The 25,752-nt window shown below is 41.9% G+C and overlaps 1 protein-coding gene across 1 annotated transcript in view; it reads left to right on the top strand.

Moving 5' to 3' along the window:
- BSND (barttin CLCNK type accessory subunit beta) overlaps window positions 1-25,524 on the top strand; it is a 167,573-nt gene extending 142,049 nt beyond the window's left edge. Inside the window, exon 4 of the mRNA XM_078670193.1 lies at window positions 21,835-25,524. Coding sequence (XP_078526319.1) covers window positions 21,835-22,252 — 418 coding nt within the window. The 3' untranslated portion in view covers window positions 22,253-25,524. The remainder of the gene's footprint in view (window positions 1-21,834) is intronic.
- The last annotated feature ends 228 nt before the right edge of the window (window positions 25,525-25,752 follow it).

Genomic DNA, 25,752 nt, shown 5'->3' with positions numbered 1-25,752 from the left:
GGCCTCTGTATAGTGGCCCCAGGGTGCCCAGAACCCCCACAAAGGAGCGTGTGAACCGCGAGCTGCTGCTGACGAAGGGACAGTCTCGCGTCCTTCCCCCTTAAAGGCTCTGTGAACGCATTATACTCGAAAGGATTATCATAAAGGGATCTCACACATCACCGGGACAGCGATTCCGACTGTAGCAACAAAGGTAGATGGTAAGTAATATCAGTGGTGCTACTTCATAAACCCAGGAATTGCCTGGCAACCGTCCCCAAGATTGGGAGCACCAAGAGATGCTGAGACATGGTGATGTCCTTGAATATTACACAGCAAGTTTAAGTCAACAAGAATGCTGGTCTTCAGAGTAGCAAAAAGTCACAAAAGGGGGAAACACATGGAAAAGGATAGAAGAAAACAATTGTGTAGGCAAATGCCCAAACTGTGATCGAACTAAGCAAGCATGAACCATACCACTAAGCAGTTGCAAGGCATCTTGCTACTGCCACTAGACTGCTTAAATTGCCCTGGATGCAGTCCTAGTGGAAATCTGATTGGCTGGCCTTCTGTGTCTCACCTGAAAGACACAGCTCCTGTCTGTACGCCCCAGCCAACCACGAATGGTCTTCACATTATTATTGTTCTCTTTCTACCGTTCTCCTATGTCCTTGTTCCGAAAATACCGAAACCCTGCCTGATCTTCCCATATACAATGAAAATACCTGTTAACTGTGCATTATGCTCCAATCATCAAGCTACTATTAGTCACAATTATGACTAATAGTTTAATCATTCTAAATTAAAAAAATAACTATGTAAATCAAGAGCTTAAGAAGTCTCTAAACCAGAACTTCCCCAATTTTTTAGAACCACAACAGAATTTTTAGAACACCAAACTTTTGCAACCCACCTAGCTTTTAATGGGCATTTAGCTAGCAATTTTTTAATGTCATAACATCAGTTGTTTGTAAATGGCATTAACATGACCACACACTTCAATGTCAGACTGTGGCCAAGATATTGATCTGTCCATAAAAGTAGCAGAAGGTGAACTGCACTGGTGTCTACAGCTGGAACACTTTGCAGAGAGTCGTGCTGGACTATGGTATCCTTTCACAAAAATCACAAGGCTTCTGAAAATATTGGTGTTGATATTAGTGATTTTAGCAAATGTGAGACTCACATTGTGAGAAGCCCCTTCTGCAGCAAAGTATGGGTTAGGGCCTCATATCCATTTTTTGTGGTAAAACGAGGCCCATTTTCGGACATTATATATATTTTTGAATGTTCTATATCGTGAACACGGCCCAAAAGCCTTGCCGTGCCTTCCATGAGCACCAGATTACATTACACAAGATGAGAGTCATTTTATTTCAATCAGGGAGATTGAGTAATTTGTCCAGAATCAAAGGATGTGAGCCAACTCCGTGACTTGAACCTGGGTCCAAAGTCAGCAGCTCTGGCAGGTAGGCCACTTCTATATTTCTCAATGTATATGTGAAAGCCATGCACAAGTGGTATAGTTGTGTATGATTATGAATAGTGGGCAAATTATATGTTGAAATGGCTTTGAGAAATAAAATATTAGCAGCAACAAATACTGGAGGATTGACCCAGAATCTTGCTTGGGAATACTTGCAAGGGTTTGTTTTAAAATTGGACACTGTTAATTAAGCACCTTTGCACTGATGCACAAATAGGGCTAATAATTTGAAATAGTACTTACATATAGACCAGACATTTTGCGGCTAACCAAAATTTGGCATCCTGACCCTCCAGTGGGTCCCGACCCACGGTTTGAGAATCGCTTCTCTAAACTATTTTGAAGCCTTGAAAAAGCCATGGGGATAAAACACATGGAGTCAGATCACAAAACATTTTAGAATGGTGCTATCTAATGTCTTTGGTGAGAATTTAAGTCAGTGGTGGATGAAACATCTTTTACAACTGTGTTATGAACAGGGCTGGACTGGCTGTAGTGGGCACAGGGCGTTTCCCTGGTGGGCTTCCAGGGTGGGGGCCGGATTTGGACCCCTGGCGGCTGTTTTTGTAACCGGGGCTGGTTTGCTGCATAGCTGCAATATTGGCCCCCTGTAACAAAAGTGGCAGCAGTGAGATGGGAGTGGTACCCCCCACCAGCGGGCCAGCAGAGCTGTTCGCCAGGGCCGATTTTGCTTCTCAGTCCGGCCGTGATTATGAAAGCCGATTTTTTTAGATGTGGAAATGTGTGCCAAACATGTTTCTTCATATTTGTGGTGTGGCATTTTGTTATAATGTGGTTGAAAGGTGTCATTATTGAAAAACATGCGTAATGTTTATTTGGGTTAGCATTGTTTAAGACTTGCTGTCAAAAGCATTTTTGGATCAGTAATTGCCTTTTCAATTAAATCAATCACTAGTAGTGAGTACTAAGTTACTTTTAGAGCAAGTTAGCTTCCTATTGTATTACAGAAGTGATTTTACTACAGCTACTAAGATTAGATATGAATGTAAATAAGGACGATGTTTAATCTCATTACAAATATCAGCCCAGAGTAATACATTAGGTCTGAAGAGCAACAAAGCAAACGTGTATTTGGTCACAATGCCACTGGAGGATGGTGCTCTTAAGTATTCCTTGTGTTACTCTTTCATATGCCAAAAGAATGGTAGGACCGTTTTGGTAATTGACCTACATTCATGCTGTGTATGAGCTAAATATGAAGCAGTTGTACATAACAGGTCTGGTGGCAGCTGTTATCGACTGCTATGACACACCCTGTGGGAGGGATATTCACAATAAAATGTTGGTAACGCCACGCCCCAACATTTTTTTAGCGCAGGGATGCGTCATATTTGCAAATATACAGCGCACCCCTATGTTTCCTCTTGCGCCAACGCTAATAAAGCTGCCTAGCGCCAGTACAGACACCATTGCTCCATGTTGCAAGGGTGCCTGCGCTGCTGGGTTGATTGTTAATGTGCAGGAAGGGACACCTTGCACAAAAACAATCTTTAAAGACGGCAGCACACATGGAAAAAGCAAAAAACGAGGAAAAATTAATAATTCCTCCTCATATCGCCAGTCTAAGATCAGTTATTACCTGGCCTTGGTTTTTAGTGCTGTCCCAGCCTTGTAGATATGGGGCAACGTCAAAAAGCGATGGGTGTTGCGATGAAACGCCCACTGCAACACTCATTGCTTGCCCCTTTAACACTAAGGGTCTATAAGAATGGCGGGCGGATCGCCACCGCCATACGGGCGGTGGCGATCCGCCCGCCATTCTCCACCGCCCGCATATAATTTACCTCCCGCCTGATCATGATGGCGGGGGGGTACCTCGGCGGATGGGAAGACCGTCCGCCACTTTTCCGCACGGTCGATGAGTCGACCTGGCGGAAAAGGTGTGCATATGGTGGCGGTGTCTGTTAGACACCGCCAACCACATTACTATGCATGCAGGACTATGCCTTTTGCTGTTGGGGGCCCGTTGCGGGCCCCCAGGATGTTGGAGGGTGCACATGGGGGGTACCTATCGTACAACCCCAGCATTTGCATGCACAACGTGGCAGGTACTACGCGGTGCCTGCCACGTTGTGCATGCAAATGCGCACCGTGCATCCATAGCATTGTGGCGGGTGGTGCTGTGTGCACCACCCACCACAATGTTGTGGATGGGGGAGGCCACTGCCACTGTGGCGGTGGCATCCTAATTGCCGGTGCGGGATCGTCGCACTACTGGCGGCTGGTCCCAGCACCGCTAGGGTGGCGGGCAGACGAATGTACGCCCGCCATCCTAGTAGGCCCCTAAGTGAAGCGTGAAAAGGGGCCTTATTTACAAGGCAGAATTTAGCCACGGTAAGTGGCTTAACGCCGCTTGGGAATAAGGAGAAGGGGATATCGCCACCAGAACGTCGCTAAAAGTGACATTATGGTGGCAATATGCCCTTGTAAATATGCTTCCTTGACTTCAGCTGTTTTCTCTGAACTGAGGGAAGTGGCTGAGGCTGTTGCTGCCCACCTCCTACTCATACAACCCTCAGAGGTAAGAAGAGGGGCAGCGTGCGCCTGCACTAGCTACTGCCTCCTTCTCACACTTCCCTAGGACTGTAGAAACTTGAGGAAGTCAGGAAACTGTGCTGGTGCTCTCAAGCATTTCTCTTACTGGGAGGGAGATGAGGCCTCATACTGACACTTATGCATGCACAGTTTTGAATATTGGGAATGAACTACACTCTGCTTGTTTTTGGAAAGGATGAACCCTTCGTTGTGTATTTGTGCGCAACTTCAAAAGTGAGGTACATTTTCACTCTGATGATATCGCAGGAAGTAATATCAAAAAACTGTTGTCTCAAATGATGGGCCACTGTAAGCTCTTTAACAATATTGATAATATGATTGGTTCAAGCACAGATGTTTGAACAATTCACAGGGTAGCATACACATTACAGAGGTAACAATTACTAATCCTCAGTCCGTATGATTTTGATGCTGCTCATGATTTCCACGGCTGCATTCCATAACCTTTATTGGTAAAAGCTATTTTCAGGAATGTACTTGTCTGAAAATCTGTGTCAAAGTGAAAATTCCATCAGTGTGCAGACTGAAGTATGTGAATTATTCGAAAAATGAGAAACCACCGTTGGAGCAATCCAATCATGTAAAATCAGTTTTAAGATAAGACAATTTTAAGGAAATACAAATAAAATGAAAGGTACTAAAGGGAAACATTTTAAAGTAAAGACAATTTTACGATGCACAGGCAAATACAAAATGTCTTTGAAATCGAAGAAATACAGAACAAATTAAACAAGTTTAATGTAGTGTACTTCTTAACTGAAATTGTGAAATAATTTTTTGCACAGTGGTATAAATGTGTACTGGTGTCCCGTTTCATAGGGCGAGCAAATGAGAATAGCGGCTGATCTATCCGGCTCTATTTCACTTATTTCCCCTTTCCGGACCTGCTCTGTGTTGCTCAGATAAATTGACATTCTCTGAGCCCAGTGAGTATCTTCGATCTGTTATGTGATGTTCTCCAGCAGAGCACAAAGCTCTATAGGCTGGAGGGGAGGAGGTGCACTCAAAGTGGCCCCCACAACACAGTCAGGAAAACCAGTTCAGCTATTTCACAGCTCTGCACTTATATAACCTGACTCTCACTTTAGTGTGTCAGGTTCAGTTGAAGCATAATCCACATTCTGTGGCCATCCGTGAACATACCCTTGGTGCACCACTTAAAAATGTATGGAAGTCATAGAAACCCACCTCGGGGATTCTACCCTGCTTCCCTGGGAATCCATTTATTTTTTAACAGTTTGTGCTTGACATTCCCCTCCTTTGTGAAAGCCCAGTGAACACACCTTGCCAAAGTCAGAACGTCACAGCTTCATGCACCCGCTAGCACCAGCAGACACACTCACACAGCATATATTTACCACACAACCGATAAGATCTGAAGCCTATTCAAGTGTAGGTAGGGCTGAAGGGGTATTGGGTGTTGAAAGCTTAGTACATCCCTCAATGAATGTCCAAGGGGTTTAGAGATGGCAACTAGTGGCTACCAGTAGAAGAGTCTGTAAAATAATTTTAAGATATTAGGTTACTGTTTGAGAGGGGTGAAACTCTTCTCAAGCACCGACCACAAATCTTCTCAGGGTGAAGTCACAAGCAACCGCTAAATTACCTGTGCTCAACCCTCGGGTAACTTGGCACAGAGCAGTCAGGACTAACTCAGAGGCAATGTGTAAAGTATTTGTGCAACACTTCCAACAGTAACACAAAACACACTGCAAAAGTAGCCCACTCCAGTTTTGAAAAATAGAATACAATACATTACAATGGAAATCCAATTAGGTGAACCAGAGATATTCAATTTTAAGGATTTTAGTGAAAATAGATCCCGAAGGCCTAAAGTGTCACCTGTGGTCGAGTTGAGCCAGACTGAGACAGAGTCACAAGTTTAGGCCAACCTTGATGGAGTGCAGGCCAGCTACAGGCACCTAGTTAGGCAACTGAACAAAGTACCTTAAATCATGTTTTGTAGAGTGTTGTAAGGATCTGAGTCGATGATGTGTTGCACAGCTGAAGTGATTCTTCGGTTCTGAGATGCTGTGAGGCTGCAGTGCAAGGTCCTGCATCTTTGTCGAAGATCCCTTCGACCAGGGCTTGCGATGCAAAGTTCAGAGTCGAGGATGCGCTGTGCAGTCAGGGTGATATGTCGGTGTAGAGGAGCTTCAAGGTTGTGATGAGGAGTCCGTCGTCATCATCGAGGCTGTCATCGATTAGCAATGCGTAGGCCTTCACCAAGGATGCATTGCCCAGCTGAGGTTCCAGTCCAGCAATGGGCTATGATGCGGTGCAGGTCTTTACGACGGTTCCAAACCGCGCAGTAGTAGTTATGAGTCAGTTCTGTTCGGGTTTGAGCCGCACAACAGAGAAGATGCCTAGGTTCCACCCATTCCACAGAGTCTGGCAGAGCACCTTAGGCCCACTTCCAAGGGTCCGGGACTAGATTGGCACCACTTGGCAGGGTAGTCTCACAGTTTTGGAGATTCCCGGTGCTGGGTCAAGATTGTTTGAACCTTCTGGCCCTGAGGCTCAAGTCAGGAGGCCAGCTAACTAGTCCTTAGAGTCACTCTGGGGTTCTGGGTTCAAGAGACGCAGGTCCAGTCCTCCCACAAGCAAAAGGGACTCAGGCAGCAGGTCAGCACAGCAAAGCAGCAGCATAACAAGGCAGTAGTCAACCAGGGCAGCAGTCCAGCAGAGTGGCAGTCATTCAGCAGCACAACAGTTCTTCTTCCTGGCACAGTATCAACAGGTCCAGAAGTATACTGAGGTGGTGGTGTCTGAGGTCCAGTATTTAAACCTAGTTGTGCCATTGAAGTGGGGAGAAAGCTTCTAGAGTGTTACCTTTGAAGTCTCAGGCACCCTGCCTTCCCTGCTCTTGCTCCACACTACCCTCAGGGGTATACTGTTCAATGTGTGGAAGCAGGACACAGCCTATTCAAGTGTAAGTATGGCTGAGCCCAGCTCCGCCCTCCCATTCTGCCAGTGATGGCCCTTTGAGGCACACCTAAGCTCTGGATTGTGTGTGGCTGTCTATGAGGAATACACAAAGTCCAGCTGTCAGCTACAGGCATGTGACTAGAGACAGGCTACATACACTAAGTGGCTAAGGCAGGAAATGACAACTTTCTAAAGCAGCATTTTCAAAATTGTAATTTAAAATCTGATTTCATCATTAGTTAGGATACTTCAATACAATTCCAAAGACACCAAACATGAACTAGCTACCTGCTCCCATTTAGAAATTACAGCTATTTAATGTAATAAGGTAACTCCAATGTTTTCTTATGAGAGAGGTAGGTCTTCAGAAGTGAAAAAAGAATTCATGAGTTTTTGACTACCAGGACATGGAAAAGTTAAAAGTACATGTTCTTCTTTTTAAATGCACTGCACCCTGCCCTCTGGGCTGTCCAGGGCCGACCCTAAGGGTGAAGTATATGTATTAGAATGAAGGTTTGGGCCTGGCAAAAGGTTATTTTGTCAAGTCAAAATGGCAGTTTAAAACTGTACGCACAGGCTGCAATGGCAGGCCTGAGACATGTTTAAAGGGCAACGTAAGTGGGTGGCACAATCAGTACTGCAGTCACATTAGTAGCATTTAATTTACAGTTCCTGGGCACAGACAGTGCCACTTTACAAGAGACTTAAAGGTAAATTAAATAGGCCAGTTGGGTTTAAGCCAATTCTGCCATGTTTAGTGGCGAGAGCACAAGCACAATAGCACTGGTCAGCAGCGGTAAAGTGTGCACAGTCCTAAAAGTCAACAGAAACAGGCTCAGAAAACAATAGGGTGAAGGCAAAACATTTGGGGATGACCCTGCAGAAAGGGCCAAGCCCAACATTAACTTATTTTGGCCCTCATCATATATACATGTTATAGGAAGGAATGAATGAAGGAAGGGACTAAAGAGTAAAAAAGAAAGAAATGAAGGGGGATACAGATAGTAAATAATAAAGAAAGTAGAGGAGAATTAAGGAGCAAAAGAAAGAAAGAAGAAATAAACTAAAGAAGAATGGGGAATAAGGAAAACTGAAGCCAAGATTAAACAAAAAGGAAGAAGAGAAACAAGGAAACAATGAGAGAAAGAGTGAAATACATAAAGAAGGAATGATCAAAGTGCAGAAAGAAAGAGAGAAAGTAAAAGAATCAAAGAGAAAGGAAGAAATAATTAGAGAAGAACAAAAAAAGAAAATAAAGCGCACATGACTGGGAGAAAGAAAGGATAAAGAAATTAAGAAGGAATATAAATTCCATAAATAAAATGTAAGATGACAAGAAATAATAACAGATAGAAACAAGGAGAGCGAGAAGGGAAAAAAGAGTGTGAAGGAACACAGGAGTGAAAGAAATCATGAAAAGAAATAAACGGAGAAATAAAGGAGCAAAGGAATAATGAAGATTCAAAGATTAAAAACAGAATGAAAGAGGAAAAGAAGGAAGGAACAAAGGAAAGATAAAGACAAAAAGGAATGAAGAGGAGAAAGAAGAAAAATAAACACAGAAGAAAGAAGAGAATGACAAATGAGCAAATGGTAGAAAGAACCATATAAAGAATATAATGAAAAGAAGGAGTGAAGGAGAAAAAGAAAGGGACAGTGTGATACAAGCAATGTATGTTAAAAGAAAGAATGAAAGGAAAAAGTAAGAACAATGGAAAGAAGAAAAAAGAAAGGGAATAAAGGGAACAAAGCAGAGAAGAAGAAAGAATTAGGGCAACAAACAAAAAATGCAATGTAATGTAGAAAGAAAAGTTTTAGTTCTGAATGAACCTTTTAAGTGTATCTTAGTTTCAAACCTACAACTACTTCTTGAAATAAAGTGTGACTGCTTAACCCTCTTTTTTGAAGAGTCTGCTGCATAAAGGGAGGTTCTTGAATATTCAACGGCAATTCAATAATACTGGAGGTCCAAGGCACTAGTGATGAATGACACAATCTGAACCAGATACTCACAGAATGCCTCAAGACCAAGGGAATAGGCTCCAGAGTCTCCATTAGACTTTATTAGACCTCCGCTTGTCAAGTGATGCTTCACTTCTGCCTCAATCCAAAGGATGTGCAGGATCCTTCTGAGTCTTTAGCAGAACGCAATATCGAATCCTCAACGTTTTCAAAAGAGATGCTCATACTGGAAATCAAAGTAGATAAAATTGCTAGATATAGATATATAAGTATAAATTACACAGTGGTGGTGGCTGTTGTGTAGTTATAGCTCAGTCAGAGATTCCATAGGAAGGGTGTATATTTTCACTCATAACTTCATCACCGTGTAACATATCTACACTAAACTTTCCAAAAGAAGTTAATCCATCTCGGCTCTTTCATGGGAGTTTTTGCGCTGATCCATCAAACAGCAGCCAAAAAAAGGGTAGGGGGTCTAAAAACATTAATATCCCATCTAAATGTCCTCAGGAGACTATAGGACTCATGTACAAAGAGTTTCAACTGTCTCAAAGCACCAGATTTGATCAATCTAAGGGTCTGGACAGCTCAAAAACTTTTTGGAAGGTACTAAACTCACTTAAAGATTTGGAAAAGGTTTTTCAAATTGTTAAATTGGTTTAGAAACCCATGCCCAATTCGTATTTAGAAGGAGTGTATTAAGGTGGGTCTCCTGAAGTCGGTCGCAAAACAGTATTGTCCCACCAACTCAAAGGAGATAGTAAGCCCTTTGCATGGGACTTAAATGCAATACTCCTTAAAAAGGTTTGCATAGCTTTTTTTTTAACACTTCCCTTTGTTTCTTAAGGAAAACGGATGCTTTTTAAAAAATATAGCTTTTTTACAAACTGTCACATGCATGGTGGTCTACTGATCCCAGCTGGCCACCATGTCTATGATAGTGGTCAATCATAGTGGATTGCTATTTGCGACCTATCTTATGCACTTTAATGAGGTAGGTTGAATTGTGACCCACAACGATTCAGTATTTTTAGATCTGAACTATTAATATATAGGCTGGTTCACAAAATACAAATGTATTCAGTAGAAGTCAGACCACTTTTAGCAAATCCATTTTAGTGCAAACCTCACCAAGAAAGCTTGTGATGGTGTTACTGAACATCCACTGGCAGAATATTGGGGTACAAGAATATCAAAGACAAAAGGTACTTGCATATAGGGAGTAGACATTTACTATTCCTAACTCCACATCTATGTACCTTGCAGATATATGTACTGTGTAGGTAACATATATGGAGTTAGATATAGAAAATCTAGACTTACTTGGCAATATTTATTTCAGATATTTTTGTCATCGATAATGTGTACCATCGATGTTCTGGGGTCAATCTTATATATTGCAGTACTATGGAGGTGAGACTTTTGTACTGGATACAGAAAAGGTATTGCTGAACCTCAAGGCCAGACCCTTCAGCCAACCACGCAGCAGGGAGTTGACCAGCCGCAGTGAGTTTAACCTGTGGACAGCCCACCATCACAGCTACATGTGGCTGGAGTTGGCAGCCACTCAGCGGTTGGGGAGAGCAATTTATTTTCTATTTTGTATGGAGAAAGATGGTTCTAAAAAGAACATTAATTTTTTTAGAGATTGATAAAAAAATTACAAGGTGTGCCAAGCATTTAGATGCTTGATCATGCCAAATGTCTCAAATTAATCCTTTTTTTCCCATACCCTTGGAAACATCTTGGTTGAAGAAGCTAAAGGTAACTACCATGGCTCAGACTTTCTTCTTACCTCTATGGATTGAAAGGAAGTCCCAAACAGTGAACTGTGAAAAAAGTCCTCTACTGTTGCTGTTCTTTGTGGATTTTTTGAGGTTCTGCACAGTCTTCTATAGATGCAATTTTATCAGTTGTAGTTGAATCCCCAGAAAATGGGAAAGACTACAGAAACAACTGAGCCGAGATTGCAGAGGACGTCGCTACACTCAAATGCCATTCTTTGATAGCAGTAACTAGATGAGACCACCTTTAAATTACATCAATACAGTGACATCAGCCAATGAGATGTAATTTCACTGTACGTTCCAGGTACCCTTGTACCATTTGAGGTCCTGCTGTACAGCAACACCTAAAAACGCACACATTTTACTCAAAACTAAAAGAGATCTTGGTTACTTGTGACTTTGAGAAAACCCCTAGGCTCAGAGTTAAAATTAAATGATCCTTCTTAGGAAACACAAATTGTTCAAAAAATGTATGGGTCCTGTGGATTCCTGCATGACCCCATAAAAGGAAGTAAAGGCCCTGCGTAGAGTCATTACCTCTACAAATCACGCAGGACTTCCACGTAGGGGATACCCAGAAAAAAGAAAATGAAAGCAGACATTTGTTTGACCTTTCAGGGAACACTGCTCAAAAATGAAACCCATAGCCTTTAGAAACATCCTGAAATGATTTTCATGATCACCATTACCAAATTGGTATTTAAGAGAGGTAATTTGGTCTAAGTGCATCACAGTCCATAATGGCTACAGACAAAACTAGACACAACGACACAACAAGCACACCATTGAACAGGTTTATAAGATTGCAGCATCTGAAGATGACATCATTTTCTCATGGATACGTCTAACTGCCGATGCCTCACATTGTGTATATTACGTATGTATCAGACTGAATCCGGAACCTTTAAAACAGTATCTCAATACTGGTAGCTGGCGTCGTTTGGTTCCGCGCTGATATTGTTCTGCTCCGAAAGTGATGAGTGGAGCCACATATAAGTACCATCCATGCGCATTCACATCAGATCCTTTTTTTCCGTGCCTTAAGATGTGGATCTAGAACTTCTCCGTGTCTTTTCTAGACCCTTTTCGCTTGAATTTTCCAGTATTCAAGGGAAATGTCACCTCCGAAGACAACAGGGTTCAATCCATGAAGGGACTGTCCCAAATAACTGTCTGTGACAGACCCTTATAAAGGTGCCCAGGGTCAAAGAACGAGTACAGGGCCTGCGACAACTGTGCCCAGATAAATCTGCATGCAATACAGGACCACGAGGTGAAACTGTATCTCACAAAACATCCAAAGTCTCAACGCTGTGATCAGGCAAGTCGAAAGGTTGGTCCTGTTCCAGCTCATGAAGTTTTTCTTGTGGCAGTTCATCATCATGGTTAAAATCTTCAGGCAAGTCCATGAACAAACATCTTGAATCAGTCACCTCCCGCAACTCTCAGACTCCTAAGTAGGCACGAGGATATCCATATGCCACCTGGTCTCATTCTTGATGTCCTTTGGAGCCGATCCAAATCTCATCCTGACGCATGCCAAATTAGCAGTCCATCAGCAACGTCACAGCAAGTGCAGGCCGGTAGGGAGGCCATGCTGTGCATTTTCTGAATTTTACTGTTTCCCCAAAGATCTGCAGGGGCCTCTAGCTGGACTTCCACCAGTTGTTATGCTCTCTTTGCAATCTGCCCTCAAACGACGGTGCTGACATTGATGCTGGAACCACCTGCTGCACTGGTTTCCTGCCAGTGCCAATGCCACCGACGCCAAAGAAGGATCTGCAACCCATTGTGTTCTCTGACTCCAAGCAGAATCCACCACAATCTTGACCGAGGCCACAGCTGATCCAACTCGTGCACAGCCAGCTTACAACCATTCTGATTCTCATACTTTACCCTGACCACGTGTTAGGGTCCAGACTTTGCACAGTCTATTCGTCACTGGCTGAGACAATGACAATTTTGAAGAAGGAGATTATTTTGCCCCCCCCTTCAATACGATGAGGAAAATTGGTATAAATAACTACAAGATGCCAGTGGCCTCCCTAATTTTCTTGACACTGGCCTTGTTTCTCCGTCCAGCCGTGCCCCCCAAAAAAAGCTCTACCACTGTCTTTATACAAAGGGCAGTGAAGGTACTACACCTACAATTGCTTACAATGGAGGTGAGGACTAATGTTCTGACAGAGGTATTCCAGCCTGGTCAAGCCCCTACGAAACATTTATTACCATTTAATACGGTCCTCACAGATGCCCTCTTGGGCACTTGGGTGAAACCAGGTTCAAATCAGTTAATAAGCAGTTCACTCTGCATCACCGCCAGCCACAGGCGACTTTCTCACACAATATTCCACACCTGAGAGCTTGATGATACAGGAGGGGAATAGGAAGGTCAGTTCCAATGTATTCCCAACCACCCCACTCAACCATTAATCCAAGAGAATAGAGGCATTTGGCAATCGCATATTTCCCACCACAAGACTTGCTCTGCAATTAGTGAACACCAGCTGTCTTCTAGGCCACTCCTCCCATGCCCCATGGACGTGGTTGGACCACCAAGGAATTTATCTGGTGGTAAACCACCTGGTGGAAACTCTAAACACTAGGGTATACAAACTCAGTCACCAACACTTAGTGGAACACGAATGGCAGTTACATCCAGATGTGTTGCAGGGGGTCTTGAATCAATGGGGAGAACCATTGTTCGATCTTTTTACCGCTGCCAAGAATGCGTAATGTTAGCGCTTTTGTGCATTGAAGTACCCAAAAAGGCTCTCTCTCCCAGAAGCATTCCACCTAGAGTGGAGCTCAGGACTCCTGCATGCCTTCCCATCACTGCCTCTCTTGTCCTGAAAAAGATCAGGAACAATGGGCCCCAAATCATCCTAGTGCCACTGGATTGGGTCAGGAGGGCATGGTACTCCTGGGCATGAACATCTGTCTTCCAATCAAGTTGCCACTTTGAGAGGATTTCTATTTCAGCAGCAGTTTGCATCTCCTTGCTTCAAGATTGAGTGGGGGCTGTTGACCTCATTTGACCTTCCTCCTGAGGTCATTGATGTCATCCTGGTGATCAGGCTTCCCTGTACAGAATTAGTGTACGTCAATCGATAGGACAAATTTGTGGCTTGGTGCGGCACCCACCAAACTGATCCATTACAAGCTAAATTGTCTAATGTTTTGTTGTTTATTTTGTCCCTGGTCCAACAAGGCCGTGATTTGAATACTTTTAAAGCTATTAGTCGTCTCTTTCTGCTTTTTTTGCTGTTGCCAGATCAGCCCTCTCTATTAAAATCGCCTTTTATGTTGAAATCTCAGTGATGCCCCAGTGGGACTTGAATTTAGTTCTCACTTTGTTGATGGGCACCCTTTTGAGCATCTGCAGAGTTGTCCCTTGAAATTCTGAAGTTGAAAGTGGTCTTTGTTATTGCCAGAAAATTGGCTAGGTATGTGTGTGAGCTGCAGGCTCTTGCTGTTAGCCCATCGTATACAACATTCTTTCCAGATAAGTTGGTGTTGAGGGTCTGAGCTTCTTTTCTGCCAAACGTTCCTCTAAAGAGATAGACAGGCACCATAATTTGGGTCATTAGAGAGCACAAGATGATTGCTCGGTCTTGCAAGGCTTTTTGGTTTGTGCCAAATCACAGACCCAACACCTGGGGAGGTACTGCTATGGTGTATATTCACATGGTATAGAATCTGTGGTTAGAAGTATCAAGCAGAAGAACAAGTTACTCAGCTTAAGTAGCAATCTTTCTGGTGGATAGTCTGTCTAACTGCATATTCCTCACTGACCCTCTCACCTCCTTGGTCTGTGAACTGGGCTTTTTTCCATCTAAAAGGATCCCAATTTATAGATCTGCACACTGGCCATGCCCTACTTTTGCTAGGCTCTGTGTTTAAGGGCATGGACAGCTGTAAAAAAGCAATGGATGTCAGTGCATATGGGTGGCGCTCATATGTGGTTCTACATGTCACTTCTGGAATGGAACAATATTGGTATAGAGCTGCACCGCGCCACCTGCCGGCACGCAGTTTCTCAATCCAGTCTGATTCCTGGGGAATATTCACATGGTGACTAATTTGTGGCTAGATGAGTATCCATCTGAAGTTTTGTTACCAAAGGTAAGTTCCTTGATCATTGTCATCCTATCTACTTCTGCAGCACCACAGCCAAGGCCGGAGAAAGGATATGTAGTGCAACAGTTTTTCTAACTTCCAGCTGGCCAAAAGAAAATAAGTGCACAGGAGTTTACGTATACTTTGTGCAACCAGGTACCTCATAGAGGAAAATCTGAACAATATTCCATGGGAATCAGTGGGATGTGAAAGCACCTGGTAAGCATAGACAGCATAGCTCATGCTATAGTGCAGAAGAGTCGAGCGGCTGAAGGAAAACAGACTGCTCCACAGGAAGAGCTGTGTCAACAATTGAAAGTAAGTGACATTTTGCACTGCACTACAGGCACTGCTTCAAGCAGTGGGCTTGGTCTCTGGGGAAATTAATAACAAATATTTCCAAAGGCCACGGAAGATCATCTCCACACAGAATCCAAGGACATCTGGAAAAAACAAAAGAAATACAAATCCATGTCAGGCATGGAAATAAGGGCTTAACTTGTTAAATAAATACTGAAACTCACTGAAAAAAGAAAAGGTTAAAGTGACGTTATAGTTAAGTATGGAAATAAGACGTTACCTTATGTAAAAAATAAAATACATTCACTAAAAAACAAAGATTAAAGTGATGTTATTGTTAGGTATGGTAAAAAGATCTTATTGTGCAAAAAAAAAAAATGTTTAAAAAACAAAGGTTAAAGTGACGTTTTAGTTGGGTCACAAAGTTACACAAGACCTAACTTTTAAAAACCAAAACAAATCATTAAATTCTCCAGTTATGGTTCAGAGAGCTCATTTTAACCTTTGCACTCCTCATGCACTGTGACCTTATATGTAACATCATCATTGCTGACATCATTGATGACATAATCAACTATACTGTTATGAATTTACATCCTTAGATCTTTAAAAAAAATTGTAGTAAAGGGCCTCCAGTGATGTTGAGCCTAAAATTATCTTATGTGCCCATATCAGTGGATAGAATGAACAAAGGAGAAGGAAAGGATTCTTGTTTGTTATATAACCCTCACACACTCTAGTAGTGGCATCCTTCATCATCGGGTTCACCCTGACTCCTAAAGGTCAGGGTGGGCTCAACCATATTTCAGGCAGCACTTAGGATAAGTAGGCCACGGGGCTTAAAGATTAAACTTCCTCCTTTAACTCCAAGGTATCCTTTTATTAGTGGAGTTATTGGGGATAATAAAAGTATGGGTTAGGGTAATGAGGATGCAATAGTCCTATGAACATAAAGCCAACATGTTTCAGCCCTTAAAATTGGCCCCATTTGGGTCCTGGACTTTCTTTAGGGCAATTCAAGTTTACCTCCCTTGGATTATTTAGGAACTACCTATTGTTGGCGAAAGTTTGCAGGATTCCGCACCTAAACCAGCCAGGTATATACTTGCACTCAATCCAGTTAATCTGTGATGGTGTCCAACCTGTAAATAACAAATAAAAAATTGACTGTCACTTCATGTGCCCATATCATGCTGCATGATTACTATTGTTTGTGGAGTCCTTGTGAGAGACTGCGCACTTTCATGCATCATTCATTGTGATTTCATTACATAGTGGCCACTGGGTGTGTTGTTACTCAAACACACTCAGATTAGTGGTTGAGTTATCTTCAAACACCAACCCATCTCGTGAGTATTTGATGTAGGCTTTCTTACACCTCCTGTTTCCGCCATGCACCATTAAAATCATACACCCAAATGTTTGTCGATTTAAAAACCAGAACATGCAATAACCATTCATTTGTGACATTTTTTTAATTGCTAAGCCACATTCCCTGGGCACTCACCCTTCCGTGGTGAATCTCTTGCTTCACAAGGGTACGTGGTGTCAAGAGTAGCCCTGTAGTCACACAATTGCGGCGTGTAACAGAGTTTAGGGGGAGAAAAGAAAGACGGCATTGCCAGAGTTATGCGCCCGTTGGATATGCAAACATGTATCCCGAAGTGTAACACAAGATCCTATACACATGCTATGACAGTTCATCATATGGTTAGAGCACAAATATTGATCGAATCTGATAAAGTCTTTTCTTTGTCTTTTATTCCAATAAATGCAAAGCATCCAGCCAACACATGTTTCGTCGCTCTGGGAAAATGTCCCCTGACTTCTTCAGGGCTGTTTTGGTCTTCATATTTTTATCAAGCAACCACTCTGTCGGTTGTAATTTCGACCCGGCTAGTCAAATTTGTGGGTATTCTCTGTGTTTGAGTCAAACTTATAGTGCACTCCAAAGGTCGCTACTGAACCTAAAATGAAAAATAATTGGTGGTTAATCCATGCCGTAATACGAGTATGACGTGTCACTGCAGAAAGATGTTGCTTGATCTGAAGCGGGTACGCTCCGATCGACCTCGGCCACGAGTGTGAGTTCTACTCTGTATCCCCAGAGCAACGAAACACGTGTTGGCTGGATGCTTTGCGTTAATTGGAATAAAAGACTTTATCAGATTCGATATATTTGTGCTCTAATCATTTGATGAACTGTCATGAGAACACTCATAGCCTGTGCATAGGATCTTGTGCTATAGTTATGTGTAGGATTTGATCTTTCACAATTTAGGGGTTGCAGGGTGTTTTCCCCTACCTTTTGCACCGCACAACCTATCAAACATACATATCACACGCAGAAACAGACAGGCACCATCACTTCCTATACAACCAACACCCCAAATAACTATGAATCCCGAAGTGTGCAAATTGTACTCTCAGTCAACTTTGGAGCTGATCGGAGGGACATTGTGACGGTTCGCTATATGTTGGCCTTATTATGCCTGCAGTAACTCCAAGGGCTTCCAGCGCAATACACTGGAGAAAATTCTATGAGTCTAAAGCTTCTATATGGAAATTCCTATCTGAACATTTCATCTGTGGATATCATTTGACGACCTTACAAGCCCTGATGAAGTACCCCTTGAGGGAATGAAACGTGTTGGCTGAGTGTTGTTGACGCACAAGAGAAATAAAGAAATTTGAAATAAAGGATTTTTTGACACTACTTTCAGTCAACTGGACTTCATTACCTGGTGCACCCTCACTTGTAGTAACACACTCTCAGTCATGCCCATTCCACTTACTTCATTAAGGGAACTGCCCCACTTAAGCACCTATTCGGTCCCGCTTCTCCCAGCTTTCTGGGTCTCTGGAGGTATGTGCGGCTCGTTAGCGGGCAGAGCCCTGCCCCCGGCGTGCGGTATTACGCCATTGCAGCATCTATTTCTGTGTGACCAGAAGAATCGGACTACGTCCTCCCATGGTTGCATGGTGCATGTAGTCCTAACTCATCAGACTCACTGGTTCTTCTTTAAACCTTGGCAGTAGGTGTATCTGATGACACCGTATATCATGGGTGATTCTTTTTATGACTTTCGCTACAAAAGAAGCCGAAAATACAAAAATACACCAAAAGGGACACAGAGCATATCGGATGGGATATCAGATAGTGCTGTTAGCGTTCAGTGCTCCATCACTTACTGTACTGTGAGTAGTGACGGTGTCGAGTAATGTATTTATTTCCAAATCGCGGGCACTATTGGTGGTCCAGGTCTACCGGCTGACACTGTCATCTGACAGAAGTCAAACTATCTCATACTCCTTTCTAAAAAGATGTTATCAGTGCTGTAATGTACAGAGATTATTTACATTTTAAAGACAAAGGAGTGTATGTGGATGAAATACATTGTATTAACGTGTGTCTTCAACTGCGTATGGGTGGTCATAAATGTGAGCTATCTTGATTCCAGGGCATATCTCATTTGTGAGTCAGTTGGCCCATGGGATTGAATCGTTGAGCCCTTGTGTGTGCGTCCTGAGTTTATATACCCAACGTTGTTCCTGCTCTAGTAGTCTTTGGGTCAACTCAGTGCCCCCCTTGATTTACTCCATCACAGTCCATTTTAGATCCTGGTCTCCATTTCAACATAATGGGCTGTGAGTTTTATTGATGTTCTGGCTCTTCATATAGTGCTCCTATGCACACTGCTGCATGTCTTTACTTTCCTGGCTGTCATTCCAATATATAGGCTATTACAGGGGCATGCAATCATGTAGACGACGTTGTCAGCACTACACTTAGTGTGGTGTTGATGTTCCCATAGCTTGGGAAGGTCCAAATTATTATGAGTAGATTGGGCTGTGAATGGACAGACTATGCATGAACCACATGAGTTATGTCCCCTCACTTATGGTTGGTTCCACAGGGTCATTTGTGTGTCTTGTTGGTTTTTCCAGCAATCATTGTGGACCAATGCACTCGTGATACTCCTGTTGCGTTTAAAAGAAAAAAGAGGTTTCTCAAACTTTAGTTGGTTTGAGGTCAAGATGTGCCACTTTTTATTTATTATCTTCTTTATGATGTTTGATAATCAGCTATAAGTTGTAACACATAACAGTGAGTTGGTTTCTTTTTTCAGATTAGTTTCAAGTAATTATGAGTATTATGAGATCTTTTTTGGGCTCGTTCTATAATACTTTTGGGATACGCCTTTTCCTGTAGTCTCTTGGTGTGTTTTTCTGCTTTCTCCGTGTAGCTGGTCAGGTCCGAGCAGTTTCTACAGGTCCTTAAGAACTGTCCCACTGGAACATTTTCTCTCAGGGAGCATGGGTGTGCGCTGTTAAATGAAGCAGTCTATTTCGGTCAGTGGGTTTGGTGTAGAGAGTTTTCTTTCTCTGGCTATGATGTTTACATCAAGGAATGATACCTTTGTATCGTGAGTCGTCATGGTGAAGCGGAGGAATGGGTTTATTTGGTTTATCCATTCGCCAAATGTCTCAGTGCTCTTCTCATCACTGTGCCATATTACCAGGATATCATCTATATACCTTCGCCAGATGTGAATGTACAGGCATGCAATACTTGAGGCAAAGGTGCTGCCCATGGAAGTCCTGTGCTTCTGTAAATAGAGTTGGTTCTCAAATATTAAGAAATTCTAAGTCAAGGCCATGTGCATCAATGTCACGATCCATTCTATTGGTGCATGCCATGGCCACTCTTGTGTACGCAATATGTTTTCAATGATGCATAGGCTCTCCTCTTGGGGAATGCTTGTGTACAGTGCCTTCACATCAAGGCATATCATCCTTTCTTGTGTTGGGTCATACTCATAATCAATTTCTGCCAGGATGTTAAGTAGATCTTTTCTGTCTTTCACATAAGATTTAATCTGTGTGACCAATGGGCTTAGGAACCGATCCGTGTACTGGGAAAGAGGTTCTAGAACCGATCCTATCCTAGACACAATGGGTCTTCCTGGCGGTGGAGTTCTGACTTTATGGATCTTTGGAATGATGTTCTGGGTTCGGCTGTGTTGAGGAATTCCTTTTCCTTCCTTAATATCCTTAATACCCGAGTCCTTTATTAAGGACTGTCAGTTCATCTGGTGTCAGTGTTTCATCTGTTAAGCCCCCTGGCCTACTTCTCCTATGTACTCCCTGAAATATGGTTGAGCCCACCCTAAAGGCTGAACACACATTATATTGGTTGCAAAGGCACATTTAAAAGTAGGTTCTTGCTTAAAAGCAAAGCCTGTTGTCAAAATTCACAATTGATTATGCACCAGTCGATATCTGGCCACATGTGCATGTTAAATATATGTCAGACAGTTCTCTACAAAAGTTGTATCTTAAGTGCAGGTTTCTGAGTTGTGGATGTTTACATGCAGAACTTCTGTGCACATTCTAAAATAATATTGCACATACTCGAAGGATGACATATGTAGGGGTTGTAAACATGGCTCTGGGTTGTATGCCATTTTTCTCATACCAAGTGTGTAGTGTATTTTACTAAACACTAAAGGGTTGTGCTTATCATCCACCAGTCGGCTCCCTATCAGTGGCCAGTGCATACCTGTCAACATTTTGTCTCAAACCTGTGGGTGTTGTGAGGTGAGTAAGGGGTGAACCACTTAAGCTGTATATAGAATGCACAGTTTTTTAAGGGTGTTTAAGGTTTAAAATGTGGGTGACCGCTTTAAAGTCTATTGAGGCCTTTTGGAGCTTATTTACAAGCCCCTTGCGTAGCCACTTTTCCCATTTTACAGCAGCAAAAGAGGCTTGTAAATAAGCCCCTTTGTTTGTTAGTGAGCGAATACCAGTAAAAAGAGGATGACATCCACCAAATGTGGGTGACGTCACAGATATGCGCTCTTTCCTGAATGTTAGGTTATGCTCAATAGCAGTTATTTGCTTTTCGAATTTTGGGCACATATGTAGGTTGATAAAACTACTACCATGCCCCAAATATTTTCTCATACTCTTAGTCAAAGAATGATGTTAACAGTGATGTCATCAAAGATGTCATAAGATGTCATCAGTAATATCATTTAACATATTATGAGTGCTGTAGTATGTGAGGTCATAAGCAGTGAATGAGGGGGGTATAAGTTATGGTTAGCTCTCTGAACTATAACTGTGAATATCATTGTTTTTTTAGGGTTTTGAACGTTAAGCCTCGTGAGACTTTATTACCTAAGTATGACATCACTTTAACCTTTCGCTTTTTATTTGAATTTTTGTGGTTTTTTTAGTATGATACGGTCGTTTTACTATGCCTACCTCTGCCACTTTAACCTTAGTTTCTTTCAAAGAATATCTGGGTTCATTTTTATGTACGGTAATGTCTTAATTCCATTCCTAACTATAATGTCCCTTTAACCTTTGTATTTCCAGTAATTATAGATAAAGCTAGAGGTATAGCTACGTTCTCAAAGAGTATAATGTTGTTTTATGTTCTGTCCAACCTGTGTGCTCAGCTCAGCAGGCCAGCTGCTCAACATGCCAGGTGTCAAGGTGGAGCCACCAATTATAGCTAAGCAAAACGAACATTGCAAAACCATCAACACATAGCTCACAACAGGTTCCGAGAAAACCGCCGTTTACAGTAAACTGCATTTCCGAAAGTCAAAATGCAAAAACAAGTCTGTTATTGTACTTTTAATACCAGATATTAATTCAGAGTTTATGTTCTCTGCTTTTTTCCAGTCAACCAGAGTGGCATACAGAAGCACCGCTGGCATCCTTCAAGGAAGACGCTAATACGTCATCTTCAGACGAATCAAATGAAAGCAGCCCAGCTCTGTCTGTCCACAAGGAGCTAACACATGTGTTTTTGCGTCAGAGAGCAGTGGAGCAACTGATTGGTGGACCGCCTTGCTATGACGACATTGCACTTATTGATTGTTTACCATGCGAGGAGCAACTTCCTAGCAAGGATGATGGAAGTCACATCATACCGTCTGTGGCCAATCACATAGATTTTACATCAGAGATGGTGCCAGAATGCAGCCAATTAGATTTCGGTTCAAGTCAGCGCACTGTGGATAAGGACGAGGATTTCTATTATGGGTTAAGGGAAGAGTCCGATAATTTACTAGATGATGAATCTGACTTTGAGCAATGAATTTAGATGTTAGAAGCGAGTACCTGGACATTTTTGTAAAACAGAAGACATTTAAAATTGTAAACAAATAATGTGATATGAAGAAACCTCTTACAAACATTGCAATTCCATCAGAGTCAGGAAATTAGTTGGGATAGCAATTTAAAAAACTCAAGAAGAATTTCTTAGGTGCTTCCGTTTCAGTGCTTGCCTTTTTGTTTTTTTATAAAACTCTTTTTTATTGGTTTTGTAATCAAGTATCATGTTATCCATGATATATATGATTTACAATATTCTTGTATCACTCGGCAGCTCCATGCCAAATGGTCAAATTTACCAACGTTGGAATGGCATCCTGTACAGCCTTTGAAGAGTATAAAACACTGTATGTAAATAGTTCCGTTAAATCAAACACAGTCCGGCTGTATTGACAAGTCCTCCGAGTGCCATCCATCCTCCCCTTCTGTCTTCCACCTCCATTGGTCCCCTTCCACTTAGATGGCAGGTTCACAAAGAGACGGGGAGCATTTGAAATTAGAGCCTGGTAGTCTTGAAGTGTCTTCCCTGCTTATTCTTTCTATTGTCACTTTTACCTTAAAGGATTTAAATTCCAGGATGGTACTCATGTCTGATTGATGGACTTCTAGTGCATATCGAAGTTGCAAGTATTTATAAAACTGGGAACTGCTGAATTCAAACTCTATATGTTGAGTAACTTCCAAAGGTCTCCCAGGCTAGGGATCCCTGTTTGGTCCCATTTCTCAAAGCCAGTCAGTCTAGCAGGAATGTAGCAGCCACATGCCTCTTCATAGTAGAGTCTAGGAGTAATTTGATCCACCACCCTTTCCTATGGTGGGCCCTGTACCATCATCCTTAACTACTTTTGCCATGGAGAGTTGATTTTGGTATGGGAGAGCTGTAGATCAACCCATAAATTGGTTCCCTTCAAATTGATCTAGTTAAAGGCGATTAGCTGGGTACTTTCTAACCCACAGAGATAGTTGTTTATCTTAGCCAATTATGTGTCCCAAAATATATGCAAATATCTGCCATTCCCCGTTCCCTTCATGGACCGATTGAGTGTATTTTGACTTGATTGTATTTATCAAAGCAATTTGCAGGTGAATACCAGCCCAAAGGAAGTTCTGTTCTCTTTCCTGCAGTCTGTCAAAACTTTGCTAAGGGGTACTGTCAAGGAACATTTGGAGAACATAATGGAGTTTGGACAGTACCATCATTTTATTAAGAACCTCTCTGCCTAAGATGGAGATCAGTAGTGTGTTGTTAGGTCTTTATTCAAATACCACATTAGGGGTCATTTATAATATGGATACCAATATATTCAAAGCCTTCTTTCTATTAGATGCCCAGCTTGGATTGTCAATGACTGTGTCCACTCTCCCGCTAACTGGGATTATGGTAATTTTCTCCCAATTAATAAAAGGCTTCCCCGTGGAGCCCTAAGATCTCCATTAGTCGTTGACCAGTCCCGTTAGTGCATTGCAGGAAGAATAGCATCCCTTGAGAGTACAGAGACATGGGGTCCTCAGTGCCCCCCCCCTCGCTTTGGATGCCTTGAACCAATGCATCCAGCCTGGTCCAGGTTACAAGCAGCTCCATTGCCAAGGCAAATAACAGGGGTGAAGGGGACATCTTTGTCTGGTGTGCATTCCAACTGATAAGGGCGTTGCCGGCACTCCACTGACCCTGTCATGGGCCCACAGGTTATTGTAGAGGAAATTGATGCTGACCAGAAAGTAAGGAATTATATTTATTTGGTGAAAGTACCCAGCGCAGGAACACACCGCAGAGAATTGAAGGCTTATTCACTGCCCACAAGCATACACCCACACAACCAAGGGGCCCGAGGCCTGGGCCATCTGAGTGCTTCCGGTTATGATAATAATGACATGACGAACATAATGTAAACGATTATCTTCTCAAGAGCTGTGCCATTTCATATATGACTGAAAACGTTCGCTGCCACAGAGACACTAATGATAGTTGTGTTACTGGGTCATTAGAATATAGTTAAGGTTACAGCTTTCAGGCTTTCAATTACTGTTCTCATGTGAACATTTATGTTGGATCCAGTTGTGGGATATGAGTTTCAGGACATCTGGCTAAACAAACATCCCTCCAGAAACCTGTAGGCATTATCACACTAAAGCAGCCAGCTGTAAAATGCAGCTGGACTCATCTAAATGTTTTCCGAGTAGCAGCTACTAAATATGCAAAATTCCCATGTTTCAGCACCTGGACCCAGTAGGAACCTTTTTCTATTAATTGACTGGATTTTCCACTGTGGCTAAATCAGTAAAGCCGATGCCTACAGAAAACCTACATGTGGCCAGAAACAACTGGAACACAGATCAGTTGTGTGTCTAAAATGAGCGGAAGGCCACAGTGCTTTCTTTCATTTATGATCACATAACACATCGAAGGTCTTTTTAAGTGGGCATGACCAAAGGTCTTTGTAAAAGGGTTTGCATCACTGCTGCAGAATCTGGGTTAAACTTTAAAAGCACAAACTAATAAACAGTCCAGGCAAAAGTAAGTAGAAGGATTCACATTACAAGAATCAGACTGTTAAAATGTTGGCTTTGGATTGGATATTTCTGTGTCTTTATTTCTAGAACATAATCCAGTGGAAATATACTAATTGTCAATAAACTACAAAGAAGTGCAAACTAATCAATGTACACAATGCCGGCGAGTTATCAGTCCAACAGGGTTTCATAATACTACCAAGAAGAAAAGAATGTACTCTTATATAAAATGCTTATCATACAATATAACAATTATTAACCCTCTAATTCTGCAAATGCGTTCATTCACATGCAAGCAAATGATAAACGTGTACATATTTCTGTAAATGCCTTTGAAACTCTAGTTATATATTTTTTCATAGAAAATGTATGTCTAAGAAGAGATAGAATTGTTTTCTAAAATATCAATATCAAATGAAAATAGCAAGCAAATATTTATTCGTAGAGATGCAAAAAAGGACAAATAACACAAGAATGTCACGTACAACACCTATTGTGCCTTTTTCATAACAATGTAATACATAGTGAGAAGCGAAACTTAGGTTTAGAATGCCATCTCTTCATCTGTTTTATAACGCTATGATTGGACTTAGAAGTGAACAAAATCATATGATTTTTAAATATTGATTGTATTTCTTCTCCCATGTCCCCATGCTTTCATTCTATTTATGTTTTTGTTTTCTATCTTTAAAGAAATATATTTATAAAATCAGAAATGTGTACAAATAATCATATTGAAATATATTTATGAGTGTATGTTATTTTTTACAATTGATTTATTGTGCAAGTCAATAATATATGTTAAAAATGCACACCCCTAAAGGTGCACTGCATGATTTCCATTGCAGGAGCTTTACATTGTGCTTCATTCATTGTCTCTGGGTATTAACCTTTTTTGTATCACCTAGATTTCAGATCTTGGTCCTTCCATTAGTTGGGTGTTTATTTTATTAGCATCGCTCATATCATAAT

Source organism: Lissotriton helveticus, chromosome 1_2, assembly GCF_964261635.1.
Source record: "Lissotriton helveticus chromosome 1_2, aLisHel1.1, whole genome shotgun sequence".
Lineage (NCBI taxonomy): Eukaryota > Metazoa > Chordata > Amphibia > Caudata > Salamandridae > Lissotriton > Lissotriton helveticus.
This window is presented reverse-complemented; position numbering and strand designations above follow the sequence as displayed.